At 37.4% G+C, this 16,410-nt stretch overlaps 2 protein-coding genes across 4 annotated transcripts; one reads left to right on the top strand and one right to left on the bottom strand.

Annotated features, from left to right (window-relative positions):
• Positions 5,112-8,450, top strand: LOC109231992 (protein DR_1172-like). Its single transcript, XM_019397614.1, has 4 exons — positions 5,112-5,552; positions 6,632-6,729; positions 6,846-7,040; positions 7,252-8,450. Exons 1-4 carry the CDS (start codon positions 5,326-5,328, stop codon positions 8,085-8,087), a joined length of 1,356 nt encoding a protein of 451 aa, XP_019253159.1. The 5' UTR covers positions 5,112-5,325; the 3' UTR covers positions 8,088-8,450.
• Positions 8,720-10,498, bottom strand: LOC109231993 (60S ribosomal protein L6, mitochondrial-like). Of its 3 annotated transcripts, XM_019397616.1 has the most exons (3): positions 10,240-10,498; positions 9,836-10,043; positions 8,720-9,132 (listed from the first exon to the last, which is right to left on the bottom strand). In XM_019397616.1, exon 3 carries the CDS (start codon positions 9,064-9,066, stop codon positions 8,758-8,760), a length of 309 nt encoding a protein of 102 aa, XP_019253161.1. In that variant the 5' UTR covers positions 9,067-9,132; positions 9,836-10,043; positions 10,240-10,498; the 3' UTR covers positions 8,720-8,757. The 3 variants fall into 3 exon arrangements, with proteins under 3 accessions (XP_019253161.1, XP_019253162.1, XP_019253160.1); XM_019397617.1 differs by lacking the exon at positions 9,836-10,043 and having other exon boundaries at positions 8,720-9,147; XM_019397615.1 differs by lacking the exon at positions 9,836-10,043.

Here is a 16,410-nt window from a genome sequence, read left to right as displayed (position 1 = left end):
TGGCAATTTAAAACAAGAAATATTCCCCAATTAGACATGACGTGGGTCCTAAACTACCCGAACAATTATCATTATAGTAGCTACGCACGGACTCTCGTCACCTAGTACGTACGTAGCCCCCGCATTTAACAACAATTACTCATTTATAATCCTATGGGGACAATTCCCTCTTACAAGGTTAGAAAGGAGACTCACCTCGCTCCAAAGTGCACTTCCAATGTCCAAGAACGAGCCCAAGTCCTTAATTCGAAGCCGAACAATCCCAAACTAATCAAACGAAGTAAGAACTAGTAAATAAAGGCTTACAAGGTCGAACTCTAACTATTTAGGCAATTTTCTAACCATTAACACAAGTTTCCTAAATTCCGACCCCGGGCCCACGTGCCCGGATTCCGAGATTTTTCGAAGGAAGTTGTTCTCTATCACCTAAGGATCACAAATATATGATTTCTAGTTCATTACATGGCAAATTTTTATGATAAATTCTTAGTTTTATTAAAACCCTAGGTCTAGCTCAAATTCTTGATTTTTACTAAATTTTTGGTGTTTAATCTACCTAATATACATGTATTTAAGCTAAGGATGAAGGGAAATTACTTACCTTACCAAGTTATGTGGAAACCCTCTCTTGGAAGAACCCAAATCGCCTAAGTGTAGAGTGAAAAATGAGAGAAATGAGTTTGAGTTCGTATTAAATGAACCCTTCTGCCCCCAGTTATTTTCGCTTCTGCGGAATTTGGCCGCTTCTGCGGCTTTTTTTGGGATTTGGGGCTCGACCGCTTCTGCGGTCTGGGGGCCGCATAGGCGGAACCGCTTCTGCGGTCCCTGGGCCGCTTTTGCGGTTTCCCCTGGCCTGCCCCTTCTCCGCTTCTGCGATCTAATGACCGCATCTGCGGTCCCGCTTCTGCGGTCCAAGAACCGCAGATGCGGTTATGACAGAAGCAGCAAGCTTCAGTCATTTTCCAAATTCTAACTTCACTCGAGCCTCGCTCGTTTGATGCTCGGGGCTCCCGTGCCCCGCCCGAACATACTGACAAGTCTAAAATCACGAGGCGGACCTACTCGAACCCTCGAAACACTCAAAACAACGCTAAATCGAGGAATCAGCCCCAAAACCAAATGAATCAAATCATTGAACTTCAAGTTCTTAATTCTCCTCCAACGTGTCAAAATGCCCTTAAACTACTCGGATTGACACCAAATTTTACGGGTAAGTTTTAACTGATATTTCGGACTCGTACCAAGTTTCGGAATCGAAATCCGAACCCGATACTTAGCAAAACAATGATTTCTTAGTTTATTTAAACCTTTGAAACTTTAACTTAATAAATTTCACATAAAAATTCATTACTCGGGCTAGGGACCTCGGAATTCGATTCCGGGCATACGCCCAGGTCCCATATTTTCCCACGGACCCTCAGAAATTGTTAAATCACGATTCCGGGTCCGCTTCCCCAAAATATTGACCGAAGTCAAACTTGGCCTTTTTAAAGAAACTTAAAGAAGCAACTAGACTTATTCTTGCTCAAAATTCTTCTCAATTCCGAACCACCCGTCCCCGCAAGTCATAAATTAGCTAAAGCAAGTGCGGGAAGTCTTATTTAAGGGAACGGGGTTCAAAAATGCAAAACGACCGGTCGGGTCGTTACATTATCCTTTCAGAAATTAAGTTATTATGTACAAGAAATAATAGTACATCGGGTGAAATCATAATGACTAAATTTTGTAAGAAGTTTGACTGTTTGGATAGGCGGCTATTTAAGTTAATTCTTCCTATAAAAATAAGGTTTCCCCGACCATAGAGTTTTCTTATGGAAAACTACCTATAATAGGATTCATGCTTGATGATAGGGTCTTTGACTTATCGTATTTACGAGTCCTTTTAGAACTAAGCTGATTAAAGACTCGGATAAAAACTAAAAGTTACAATTCTTTTATTGGAATTTTATTATATTTTATGGTTCATCAATTCTCTTCTTGGTATTTGTTTACCCTGGAATCCGGATAACAATTGAATTTATATGGGGTTTTAAGGATCCGTGAACTAAAAGATACAAAAGGTTTGGATTGAGGAAAATAAAGATAAAGACTCAACAATTGCTGTTAAAGTAAATAATCGCAGAATATAATATTGCTTAGAACAATTTGCTTGATAGCGTACAAGAATTGAGAGAGATGGTACTCTAGTGTAATGGTTTTCCGATCCCCTCTTTATGGGGTCTTCTCCCCTTTTATACATTCTGATTAAGGGTAAAAATAAGGTAGGTAAATTAATTACATCGTGGATCCCTGTAATTACGCCTTAATGTCCTGAAGTGGTTGAGAAAATCACGTTTGGGCGAGATATCCGGCGACGCTTGGTTATCCGTTACGAGTCCGGCTTCCGACCTTGTGTGTTTCTCCATCCGGTGGTGACTCATATCGAGCTCTGCAACGGTCTCGAAATGACTCGACCTCGGTTGTTGACGTGGCCGTCGTTCTACCTTGCATCCAGGTCGGGTTCGATGGCCCCGACTTGCCCCGGACCGGACCCAACCCGGTCGGGCTCAAGCAAAAAGGGTATCACCCAATACAAGTTTTTATAATGATAAATAATTTAAATATCTTACTAATATTCAGGATTTTAAAATTAATTACTATTTTCCTTATATATGAAATCTTTTTTTCATAATAATTTATTCGACCTATAAAATTTTCGTGTTTGAGCAATAACTTTTTTGTTCACACACATTTCGACAAAGTTATGTAAATCATTTATCTTTTTTTCTTTATATCTCAGCAACTAAAAGTTCACTAGCTTGGTAACGATGAAACCTTTGACGAGAGATAAATTAAAAATACATAAATTTAATTATATTTATGTCATTTGAAAAAAAAACTCTAAAATTTAAATTTATTTGTGTCTTTTCGAATGAACTTGAGAATATGTTTTTTAAGGCTATGTGTTTTTTACTGAAACTAAAAATGAAGCACAATAACTTGTGAAATTTAACTGATAAAATTATAGCCAGAAATAAAATTTAAGGTGAATATATCAAATAATAATTGAGAATTCTTGTGAACAAAGTTTTTTCTTTTATTAAGCTAGCTATATAAGATCAATATTCATTAATTTCAAAAAATTACACTTTATTTTATAATTCAATACAATTTAAAAATATAAAAATATGTAATTTTCTTAACAACAATAACTTTTTAAGATAGGAAACACGCGCAATGCGCGTACATTAAGAATAGTAATAATATAGAAAAACAGAAGACGGCTTCAGGCATTATCTTAGCACTTCCTCAAAATAGTGATTTCTTGACTGCAGTCTGCAGTTAGTAGATTAACAGCTTGTTTGGATGGTCGTTACATGTCGTTGGATGGTCGTTACATGTCGTTTCATGATGTATCGTATTGTATTGTTTAATGAATACAACATTTGGATAGATAGTATCGTTTACCGTCGTTTCATGATGTCACGCACCAACAGTATGAAGAAAACTTACAATATTGCCAAGAAAAAATAGGATACAAAGTAGAATTATTGTAAAGAAAGGGGGATAAGAATAAAATATGATTATTTAATAATAAGGAAGGGCAAGATGACAGAAAAAGCAAGGCTCATTTTGATTACATGTCACTCGCGTGTTTTTTACACATAAGAGGCGAGTGGACAATTAAAATTCTATGTCTAAAGGCTCATTTTGACAGCACTTGTCCAGCCTTTTCATATTTTTATTTTTCTAAATCCATTTCTTCATTTTTTAGAATAAAAAATTGACTATTCTTTTTCATCTTTTTCCATTACTGCACCACCGTTTCTTATACCACCATACCACCAAATATTTTTGCCAAGATTTAGAGGAGGATAGAAAAGAAATCAGAGATTCATATTCAACATAGGAATCGTTGAATGACGGTTACACCGTTGAGCTGCCAGGGTGGCCAAATGCTGAAGGGAAAATTCGTGAAGTTCTTCATATGTGTTTTGTGAGAATTTGTGGGTTCTAATTGGGTCTGTGGAGTTTCTTCCATTTCAGCCATTAATGGGTTTGAAATTTTGGGTTCTTTTTTGTTCTTATTGTTCCTTGGTGTAAGCATTTTTGATACTCAAACTATATAATCGGTTAGTCAATTTGAAAGAGGGAAGATACAACTACAAAGGAATTTTTGGAAAAATATTTAATCGGTAATGTGTTGACATAAATTCAACGTTATCCTAATACTTTGAAAATTAAAATTAAAATAAAGCTTCATGGTTGCTAGTTCAAAATTACTCACTTAGGGTGGTGGGGTTGGGGGGAGAGGGGGAGGGCAACCATGATGGTACAGCCTGGGGAAGATGAAGAAGATGAAAATAATTGTAAATTCAAGTTTTTTGAAGTCAATAACACGTGTCACATTATTGGTGCGTGACTACACTTGATGAGAAAAAAATGAACCAGTACCAAGAGGTGTGTTTTAGACATATTTTGAAAAGGTTAAGTACATAAAAAGTTTTCCGTGAAATGTGTGCAACAGAAATTTCGGTGCAAGTTTAATGGATAAACTATATATTCTGCTTATTTAAGATCACAAATTTTAAGATTTTTATTTTTTGTTAAATTATTCAATCAAATACCTTCGACATAAAAAGAACGGATAGAGTATTATTTTAGGACAAATTTTACCCTTTTAGAACAACTATATCGTATAATAAATTTACCAACAAAAATTATGACAGTGTATTAAATACTCCTTTATTCTTAGTAAGATATTTCAGATTTGAGTCATGGGTAAAGACTCGTCTTGACAATGCTTTACTCTTAATGTACAACTTTCCAACATAAAATTCAAATTTAATCAGGTCTCGGTGCAAATACGAACCAAAAAGAAGTAAATTTAACCTTTTCCAACACGTAAATAAACAAATTTAACCATATCACGTGTAAAACTGCAAAAAAAAAGTTATCTACATAAAAATAAAAATAAAAAAAGAAAAGGTAAAAAAAAAAATATCCAGTAGCAGTGACTCGGTCAGTCGGTCATTGCAAATTGACAATACGTGGCAGAAAAAGAGAACACCTCGTTACATATACCTTCCAAAATACAGCCACGTTCTCATTTTACCTTTCCAAATCAACCGCTCTTTTAATTTTCAAGTTTGAAACCCCACAAACCTCGACCTTTATATCTTCTTCTTTCACTCCAACTCTTTCGCAATTCATTACACAACACAGATAAATTCGTTAGCTAATTTATCGCTTCTTTTAATTACACTAATTAATTTTAGTTCTAAAGGGGAAAAAAAAAAGGAAAAGGAAAATATTTGAACTTAATATTTTTGAGGATTAACAGAAATGGCAAAGAGGACAGCGTTGTTTATACTATGGGTGGCGGCGATGTTATGTGTATGTTGGTGTTGGGGGGAGGAAGCTGTGGAAAATGCCAAACAGAGAACAAATTTGGCAACTGGAGAAATGAAGATTGAAGGGGAAAAGATTAAGCAAAGTGCTGAAGAAGCAATGCATAATGCTAAAGAGAAGGCTGATTCTTTGGGAGATTGGGCCTCTGGCAAATCCTCCCAGTAAGATATTTCATATTTCTAATTGATTACAAGTACTCACTATTTGTTGTTTCTTTCGTCTCGGTTATCTTTTTTTGATGTTGTTATAGCTTGTTGTTACTGTTTCTTTTTACATTTTCGTTTCGGTTATCTTTTCTTGATGTAGTTATAGCTCGTTGTTACTATTTCATCTTACATCTTTTCTTGAGCCGAGAGTTTATAGGAAACCGCCCTTTCTGTTTTCTGTGTGGGTAGATCTGCGTACATGCTGCCCTCTCTGTTTTTTGTGCGGGTAGATCTGCGTACATGCTGCCCTCTACTTTCGCTAAGCTTTTTAATTGATTACCAGTACTATATTGCAGCCTTTTTGTTAAATGCTATAGAGTTTAATTTTAACGCACTAACTGCAAACATTAATTTATACCATCAAGTTTAACTTGAGTTTAATTTTCAAAATGTGCAATGTAGGTTTAAGATCTAAGTTTTAAAAGTCTTTCTTCTTAAATTTTGCGAACAATTTGATGCGGAGAGAGTGTGAGATATCTAGCTAGGAGGGAAATGATGGAAGCATCCATTCATAGCCAATATGTTGTTATTCCCTTCTTTAGATTAATGCAAGGATCTAACTAACTCTTAATTTTGTGTAGGCTTTTTTCTTTGAAATAGGAAAAAGAAGCTCCTGTTAAAGTGATAGTGGATATAAATCTAACTTACCTGCTTATGGAAAAATTAGGAAGCAACTTTTTTGAGTTCCATTTTCGTGATATCCATTGGACAATATGAATGATGATATTAAATTCTAAATATGTTTAAAGTTAACATTTAAAGAGACTACTTTGGATTTGGTGAGAAAAGGTGTAGAAATTATTTCGGTTGAAATAAAGCAATGTTCAGTGGAGGTGTAAGTTTTACCAAGTAAATGTAGTTTGCTTGTTTACTATCAAAGGTTCCATCTTTTATGATACCTTGATCGAACAACATATATTCAGCTACTCAAAGCAGTATTTAACATGTTGATTGTTGCCTGATGGCATTCTAATTATCGTCTCGTATGCGAGTCTCAAAATCTAAATGGGATTTTAATTACTACAAATTTTCAGGTATCAAGAAGATGCAAAAGATGAAGCCCACGGATTAATGGATAGAACAAGAGATGCAGCAGCAGATGCTAAAGATTCTATAAGTTCAACCGCATATGGTAATTTTTTCCTTTTGTCTACAAAGACTAAGATGTAGCACGACGCCAAAGGAATTATCCCTCGGATACTTCTAAACATTTTGAAAGAGTTGTATACTAATTGGTTTTGCTTGCAGGAACCCAAAGAGAAGCTTCTCAAAAAGCTAGCAGGATGGCAGACGTAGCGTCTGACAAATTAGGTGACGCGAAGAATCTTGCTTCCGAGAAGGGGAATCAAGCAATGGATGCAGCAGCTGATATTGCTCATCGTGCCACGGAGAGAGGGAAGCATGGTGCATATGGTGCTTATGACTTTGCATCGGAGAAAGCAGGTAACGCCAAGCAATGGCTGAGTAATATATAAATTGTTGAGTTTCCTTGATACGAGGGGTGGTAGTGTAGTGGCAAAACCTAGTGATTATGTTAAACTACATGTTCGGGTTCAAAATCTTAGGTGTGACATTCTAGCATTGTTTTTAAGTTCTATTGTTAAAATTGTTGGCATTGCCACTGACACCATTTCCATGGCTTCTGGTTTGGCAGGTGATGCCAGCGATAAAGCCAAAGAAAATGCTCATGATGCTTATGTCTCTGTCTCGGATAAGGTCGGGAATGCGATGAACACGGCCTCGGACATGGCAGCCAACACCAAAGAAGGAACTAAACATAAAGCTTCTGAGGCCTATGAATTCGCCTCTCAAAAGGTGGATGACGCCAAAGAAAAAGCTCATGATGCTTATGACTCTGCCTCGGATAAGGCAGGGCATGCGATGAACACAGCCTCAGACATGGCAGCCGACGCCAAAGATGGAACCAAACATAAAGCTTCTGAGGCGTATGATCTTGCCTCTCAGAAAGTGGGCGATGCCATGAACGCAGCTTCCCATATGGGCAGTGACGCCAAGGGAAAAATGCAGGATAAAGCAGGTCAAGCAATGGACAAGGCATCAGAAATGGCGGGCGATGCCAAAGAGATGGGAAAAGATGGCGCATATAATGCTTACAGATATGCATCTGATAAGATGAATCAAGCAAAGGACATGGCCTCTAATAGTGCTGTTAATGCAAAAGATACAGTGAAAGATAAAGCATCCGATGCCTATGATATCGCCTCGAGTAAGGCTGGCCAAACCATAAAAATGGCTACTGACAAGGCCAAAGATGCAAAAGACTCGACATCGGAAGTATTGGCCGATGAGAAAGCTAATGCTTTTGGTAAATATGAAGATGCAAAATCAAATGTTCGCGAAACATATCAGTCTGCCAAGGACACCATGAATGAACAAGCCAAGGAAAAGTATGAAGCTGCCAAAGAGAAGGCTTCAGATGCTGCTGGCAACCTTGGAAACAAGATGAGAACTCGCACTACAGAATTATGAAAAACTACTAGTAGTACGAAATCTTCAGGTGCAGACACCTCTTGAATCCTTATATCTTCTTCTTGTGAGTAGCTGAGATAGTTAGTACAGCTATGTTTCTTTTGTTTTCTGTAACTGTCTTTTTTATCTAGACTTTGTAGGTTAGGGATGTCGCTAACCTAACTAAGTTCTGTATGTTTTTGCTTAGGTTGAACCCGTCATAAATAATATGTTCCAGTGTAGCATGACGATGGGTTTTTTCTAAATTCCCTCTTTGCTTGAGGGTTGATTAGAAACATTTTCTCTACCTTGATAATGTAGTTATAAGGTTTGCGTACACATTAGATTGAGATTATATTGGGTATGTGTTAGTTGTTTGCTTGAGCCTTCCCTTGTTTAGTTTGGAGTATTGATGTATGACCAGAACGTTTGTCTGACACATATTTAACCAAATCTAAACTAGTATATTATGATAAAAGGGCCTTTTGTAAGAAGGAAATTTAACTAGCATATTGTACGCAGCCTTATCCTGCTTTGATCTCCTGCTCATATAGCAGCAACTTTACCAGTTACGCCAAGACTTTTCTTTTATGTATAACCAAAAAAAAGAATTAAAAAAAAAAAAAGAAGAAGAAGTAACTAGTGCACCAAAATGAAGAAGGACCAAGCTAGCAAGATTGAAGTTAAAACTTTATTTTGATTTCTTTCCCTGCTGCTTTTTTATGACTTCATCCATGTACATTATACCTTTACCTTTGTAAACTTCAGGAGGTTTACAACTCCTTATAGAAGCAGCAAATTGCTGTACCCTCTCTTCGTCAATCCCAGCACAGCAGATGACATTAGGTTTGAAACAGAACACACGAACTGCAGGAGGAACGGTCAGTTCAACCTCATGGCTATTACCCAGCTTTAGGTATAAGAGACGACCTTCGGATTCTGCCCTAGCCTTGAAACCAACTCCGACAGTCTTGAGAAAGCGAAAGAATTTAGCTTCCATACGACTAAAAATTATCAATCAGCTGAAATGGGAGGTAATATGCAGAAAGCTACATCAATATGGGACCTGCAACAACAACAACTACAACACCATAAGAACGACATCGACAACAACAGTAACAACTATTACTACGCCTCAAATTCAAACAAGTTGGGTCGGCAAAGATGAATCCATGTCGTTCTATTTAAGCTCGTCTACATCCATATTAGATAAAATAAAATTAGAAGGCACTAGAAATTTTCTACATTTTCTACTGGCATCAAAAGCCACATCAATAGAGTAAAAATTGAAGGCCAACAAAAGAAAGGACATTATTTCCTTTGGTGGGAGTTTTAGCATGGACAAGACCATGGGAATAATAATTAAATATTTCTGAATAAGGATGAAAGCAAAACTGAAAAGAATGTATTATGCATATAGCAAGTTTACCTACTTGCAAGTATAATATTCCTTGAATAATAATAAACTCTTCATTTATTTTAAAAATAATAATAAAATGTCAAATTAGTTTGATTTAGAAAAAAAATAAAAAAAACTTAAGCGGGGCAGGGACGGGTTGAAAACTAAAATATAGCTATGCGGGGCGGGGACGGATTGAAAACAAAATTGAAACAAAAAGCTATGCGGGGCAGGCGTGTTAAGACCAGTGGCGGACCCAGAATTTTGTGCAAGCGGGTTCAATCTTAGAAGTACACAACTTTAGTCTTGTCAAGTGGGTTCAAATAAAATATTTATACAAAATTTACGCAGCTTTAATTGTAATTTATACATATACACAGTATTATTTTTCGGTGAAGCGGGTTTAGTTGAACCCGCTGGCCACCACGTGCGTCCACCACTGGTTAAGACAACCCCGCACCGCACGGCACCACCGCCATCCCTTTGGTCAATGGGAGATTTCGGACTTCTAACATTACAGTTGCACGAAATTATCAAACTACTCCCCAAAGTATGATTCAGGATCAAATCTTGCATCCCTGGCAAAAGATGTGAAATTCGTGTGTTGCTGAAAATGCCAACTATATAGATAAATCATCACTTCTATTAAGTAATTTCTATAATAGAAGTTTCCATAAAATTGATTATTACTACTAATAACGACGACAAGTAATGGGAAGCAAACACGAATACAAATTATTGCAAATATAACAAAGAATTAGAGAAGGAACTCACAGTTCGGATTTCGTCGCCGATTGGAAATGGGGAAAAGTGGTGTCAACTTCAGCCGGAAATTTGGAATCAATCTGAATTTGGGCCTGAACCATGCTAGATAAAGGAATTTGGGCCCGTAGTTTGATAAAGTTGTATATCCATAAAATAGGTGTGATATATACATTGATAGGCATGATATACATCCTTTATACATTATCATTGATGAATTTAAAGAATATTTGTGGTGGCAGAAATCTGACTTTTTCCAGAGATGAACCCCACGTGAGATAATTGCAGTAATGGAGTTTCTTTAATAAATTGGGATCGGTTATTTCCCGCCAAATGTTTTTGGGCTTCAATTGTTGAACATATTCTTTGGTTAAAATCTTAGTTATTAGCAATGATATATACATGCCAAATTCCCATCCAAAAGACCTATTATTCCACGGGATCTTTACACAAATAGCCAGTCATATTTATTACTTATTTTTTATTTCTCTCTCTCTCTCTCTCTCTCTCTCTCTCTCTCTCTCTCTCTCTCTCTCTCTATATATATATATATATATATATATATACACACATTCATTATACACAATTATACACAAATAATATATATAAATTATGCTTATATTATACCTTCACTGGTTATTTTTAGTTAAGCGACTGAGTGGGGCGGTTATTGGGGTTAATTCTTCTACTTGGATTTTATCATGGCCCAATACCTTTTCATCTTGCAAAATAAATGGGAGAAATTCAAAAATAGCCAGATTTACAAGTGGTCATTCAAAAATAGCCACAGTTTCAAAAGTAATCGAAATTTAGCCACTTTTCATGTAAAGATAAATTTGGACGAAAACACTGTTAAAAATTCGGAAAATACTCCAGCATATTATACTGGAGTTCCAACATAAGTATACTGGAACTCCACCATATTATATTGGAGTTCCAGCATAAGTATACTGGGACTCTAGCATATTATAATGGAGATCCAGCATAAGTATATTGGAACTCCAGCATAATATACTGGAGTTCCAGTATAATATACCGGTCCAATATAATATGCTGGAAGTTCATACACAGGTGCTCCAATCTCCAGTATATTATGCTGGAACTTTCCCCGTGTTGGAGTTCCAGCATAATATGCTGGAAGTTCATACACATGTGCACTGATCTCCAGTATATTATGTTGGACCGGTCCCTGTTGCAGCAAAATAGTGGCTATTTTTCAATGACTTTGCAAACGCTGGCTATTTTTGAATGACCAGTCCGAAAACTAGCTAGCCCGTGCTATTTTGCCAAAATAAATAAAGGCTTTTCATGAATACCCAGGCAGAGTAAAATATTTACCTGCATGTACCTATTTACAAAATTTATTCCTTAAAAAATTATTCTTTCCATGCCAAAATATGTTTAACTTTTTGTTATTCGACATTCAAACTATGTAAACATTGGATAATATTTTAAAATATAATTTTTTCATCATAGTGACATTAGAAGATAGCGGCTTAAAGACTTTCTTTTTAAATAGTTTTTGATTATTTAAAATTTGATTTTAAATATTGAGTCGATCTAATTTAATTTAGCTTAGAAAGTTAATCAAACTAACTCTTGAAAAGCAAAAAGTGACATTTACTTTAAAACGAAGGAAGTACACTGTAGCAGTTATCTATATTATATACCTTCGAGTATGATTCACATTAAGATATATAAGAGTTTTTTTGGGGTTTATACAAAATTTTCTTGGACTGCTCTCTCTCGGTGCTAATTTAAGCTGGTAGAGATGGCCCGTCCGAAGAAGAGGAACTTCATAGCTACGACAAAGAGTACTGATTATGAAGATAAGGCAGATAAAGAGGATACCAGGTTGGTAACCCCAGAAACGGGAATCCCCCAAAACTTAGGGTCTGTCCAATTATTCCGTTAGATGCAAGGAATAGGTAGTGCTCCAACTATCTTACACGGCCAGGTGAGGAAGGAATCAACAGCACTGGTGGAATTGCAAGCTCCGGTGGTAAAAACCCCTACAGATCCAGTACAAAACGAGACAGATACGGCTACAGCGACGAGAAATTAACATTCTCGGCGGGGATTAGAGGCTCCCAACCAACCCTAGCTGACGTTGTCCAAGGCAATAGGTCACTACAGCAAGGATTGAATTGAATTATTATCCTCCTATCATTAAGGACGGAATAAAAATAGTTAGACTGAACTACACAGAGGTTGAGGAGCAAAATAGGAAATGGAGGACAAGCTTAATTGGATATGTAATAGGTGGATCCCCTCTATTCAATGAGATGCTCAAATTTGTGTATGGTGTGTGGCACTTTGTATCGACACCACAGGTATTACTCCACGACGAAGGTTACTTTATCTTTAAATTCAGTTCTGATGAAGATAGAGATCTAGTGCTTCGAAATGAACCATACACATTCAACAACAGGCCAATGATATTGAAGCAATGGGAGCCAGATTTCCAAATGAGCAAGGAAGCTACGAACAATATCCCAGTTTGGTGAATTTTCCTGGGTTGCCTATACAATACTGGACGGTGGAAAATCTGGGAAGAATAGCAAGCTCTATAAGGAAACCGATTTGCACAGATAAACTGACAGCCCAAGAAGCAGGGATATCTTATGCACGTATGTTGATCGAAATGGATGTGTCTCAACCATTGCCTGATACAGTGCTGATTGAAACTGCTGATGGCATACACAAGGAGTAGATATTGAGCTACGATTGGCAACCATCTTTCTGTCAAGACTGCCTTCAAATAGGGCACCGTACAGGTGAATGCAATGCAAAAGCAGAAATGACACAAAAAACTGGCCCTGCTCCTAAAGGTCGGGCAAGGACTAAAAAGCAACAAGGAGAACAACATAAGATAGGAAGGAAACAAGTCACTAAGTGGGTAGTAAAGCCAAATGCAGCCAAAGAAACTCAAGGGCAAGAAGCAAGAGCTGAACCTAGTACTAACGAAGTAACTGCAACATCAGTGATAAGGTAAGAAGAGAGTTCTGAAGGGACTGTGCAAACTGAAAATGTTGATTTCCAGATGGCGAAAACAAAAGGGAAACAGGTGCAAAGCCCCAAGGTGAGAACATCACTAAGGGATGGTTTGTCTGATGCAAATATTGAAGCTATGCTGTACCAAAACAGATTTAGTGCACTGAGAATTCAGGAAAAGAAAGATGCAAGTCAGGCATCTAAAGAGGGAAGAGTACCCCTTGCTCAACCTCCATGATTATTAGCTCATGGAACATTAGAGGGATTAACAAGCCCTACAAATAGAAAGAACTCAAGGCTTTTCTGCTTAAAAATAAAGTAACAGTTAGAGGGTGCCTTGAGACAAAAATAAAAACCTGAAATGCAAAAAAAGTTAGAAGGAAAGTTGAAAATGATTGGGAAGTGTTTGCAAACTACACACAGGCTCCTAATGGGAGAATATGGATAATGTGGAAGACTCAGCATGTAGAAGTCAAAATAATACTTGCAGGGGCTCAGTTGGTGCACTGTGAAGTCAGGGATAAACACATAGATTTTACCTGCTGCTTAACATTTGTGTATGGGTACAACACAATAGGAGAGACAGGAAATATGGACACAGCTAAGACAAATACATAGTGCTATGGTGGAGGCTTGGCTTGTTTTAGGAGATTTTAACACCATGATCAATGGCAATCCTGTTAGTCAAACTGAGGTGGAAGATTTCCAAAAATATATTGCTGACACTGGGCTGGAACAGTTGAATAGAAAAGGTTGTCAATGGTCATGGTGCAACAAAAGGGAGGCTGCAGACAGAATTTACAGTAACATAGATTGGGCCTTGGGAAACTCTCATTGGTTTATGAAATATAGCAGTATAGAGGCAGTGTATGAAAACTATGGGGTATCTGATCATTCCCCCATAGTATTGTGTACTAAGGTTATTAGAAATTGGTTGCCAAAACCTTTTAGACTACTGAATGTGTTCCTACAGGATGAAGAATTCAACCAAATGGTTCAAGAGGTGTGGAATCAATCTATCCCTGGATATACTATGTATTCAGATTGGAAGAAACTGCAGGATCTAGGAAGCAAAGCAAAAGGGATGAACAGAACTTACAACTCAGTGGAAAAAATGATAGACACCCTCAAGGGGAAGCTGTAGAGGGTACAAAGTGAGATTGATGCTGACCTATTCAACAATCAGTTGATATTGGAGGAGAAGGAGATATTAATGCAAATTGAGAAATGGGAAGGCATCCAAGAGAAGGTGTATAGACAGAAATCAAGGGCAATCCGGATATCAGCAGGAGATTCCAACACAAAGTTTTTCTATGCACAGCTGAAAGCAAGACAGGCTAGAAATAGAGTGTCTACCATTTGTAATGAACTTGGTCAAAAACTGAATGATCCTTCCTTGGTAGAACAAGAGTTCATAACATTCTTCAAAAACTTGCTAGGAACAAATGCTACTGAACTACCTTGTCTTGATGTTACAATAGCCAGAAATGGACCATGCTTGAATAAAGAACAGCAACATGTACTTATCAAGGCTGTATTAGAGGAAAAAATCAAACAGGGACTTAAAGATATGCCAAATGACAAAGCTCCTGGCATAGATGGTTTTCCACCTGAGTTCTTCAAGAAATGTTGGGGCATTGTTGGAGAAAAAACTATGCAGGCTGTAAAGGAATTCTTTGAAACAGGGAAACTTCTGAAGAATGTTAATAGTACTACTGTTACATTGGTGCCAAAGTTTTCAAGTCCCTCTTTAGTAAAAGAATTTCGACCAATAGCATGTTGTACCCTATACTAGCTCATTGCCAAGATCCTTACAACAATATTAAAGACAGTGATGGACTTCATAGTAGGACCAGCACAGTCAGCATTCATAGAAGGGAGAAGCATACTAGATAACATGATTGTTGCCTATGAACTGGTAAAGGGATATAATAAAAAAGGAGTCTCGCTTAGGTGCATCATAAAAGTGGACATAAGGAAGGCATATTGAATGGCCATTCCTACGTATGGTCTTACTGGAATATGGGATACCTAGCAAAATGATTCAGTGGATAATGGAATGTGTGACTACTGTGAGCTACTCTCTGCTGATCAATGGTGGACTTACTAGTAGATGTCAAGCAAGGAAGGGACTGCGACAAAGGGACCCAATGTCCCCTTACCTATTTGTACTAGTAATGGAGTATCTGAATAGAACTATGAAGACTCTTAAGGACATCCCTGACTTCAATTTCCATCCAAGAATTGCGAAGTTGAACCTCGCACATATCTGCTTTCAGATAATTTTATAATATGCTGCACAGCTGACAAGATTTCCATTCAACTATTGCTTGATAAGTTTAACCATTTCTCGAAGGTGTCTGGGCTCATGGCAAATTTGGAAAAAAGTTCTATCTACGTAGCTGAAGTATCTTAGGGATTCAAAGATATGATCAGCTCAGATTACCAGTTCAAGATGGAAGGCTTACCATTCAAATACTTGGGGTTGCCTCTATCATCAAGAAAGCTGACAATCCAGCAATACATGCCATTAGTTGAGTAGATAACCAACAGAATCAAGTACAGGCAATCAAAGTTTCTTTCCTACAGTGGAAGACTACAGCTGATAAAGAGTGTTCTATTTGAAATGCAAACATACTGGGGGCAGGTATTTCTGATGCCAAAAAAGATCATCCAATTAGTGACTACTGCGTGCAGGATATTCTCATGGACAGGCAGCCAAAACCCCTCAAAGAGGGCGCTGGTTGCCTGGGACAAAATCTGTATGCCTACTTCAGCTGGTGGACTAAACGTCATCAACTTCTTATGGTGGAACAAAGCAGCTCTTTGTAAACTAATGTGGGCTATACATACAAAGAAAGATGCACTATGGATAAAATGGATACACAATTTTTATATAAAGAAGCAGGAGTTCACTACAATGAACACGCCTACGCAAGCATGCTGGCTTGTAAGGAAAGTGTTTGATACAAGAAAATGGTACCTGGGCATAGACTCATTTGCCAACATCAACAATTACTGCAGGCAGGGGCAATTCAATATTAAGAATACATACACATTAGCGATGTCACGACCCGGAATTCCCACCCTCGGGAGTCGTGATGGCGCCTGCGTAGGTGGGAGCTAGATAACGACCTAAACCTTTAACTTTACCTTTTTACATTAATGCTACTTTACCTTACTTTTAAC

This window comes from Nicotiana attenuata, chromosome 9, assembly GCF_001879085.1.
Source record: "Nicotiana attenuata strain UT chromosome 9, NIATTr2, whole genome shotgun sequence".
Lineage (NCBI taxonomy): Eukaryota > Viridiplantae > Streptophyta > Magnoliopsida > Solanales > Solanaceae > Nicotiana > Nicotiana attenuata.
The sequence above is the reverse complement of the archived record's forward strand: the minus strand, read 5'-3'. Positions and strand labels throughout refer to the sequence as shown.

What these genes read in the sequence shown, in the direction of transcription:
- LOC109231992 (XM_019397614.1), top strand. Translation starts at nt 5,326, where the DNA reads ATGGCAAAGAGGACAGCGTTGTTTATACTATGGGTGGCGGCGATGTTA. An exon ending in TATAAGTTCAACCGCATATG is followed by an intron (nt 6,730 to 6,845) that starts GTAATTTTTTCC and finishes TTTTGCTTGCAG; the next exon opens with GAACCCAAAGAGAAGCTTCT. An exon ending in CTTTGCATCGGAGAAAGCAG is followed by an intron (nt 7,041 to 7,251) that starts GTAACGCCAAGC and finishes CTGGTTTGGCAG; the next exon opens with GTGATGCCAGCGATAAAGCC.
- LOC109231993 (XM_019397616.1), bottom strand. Translation starts at nt 9,066, where the DNA reads ATGGAAGCTAAATTCTTTCGCTTTCTCAAGACTGTCGGAGTTGGTTTC.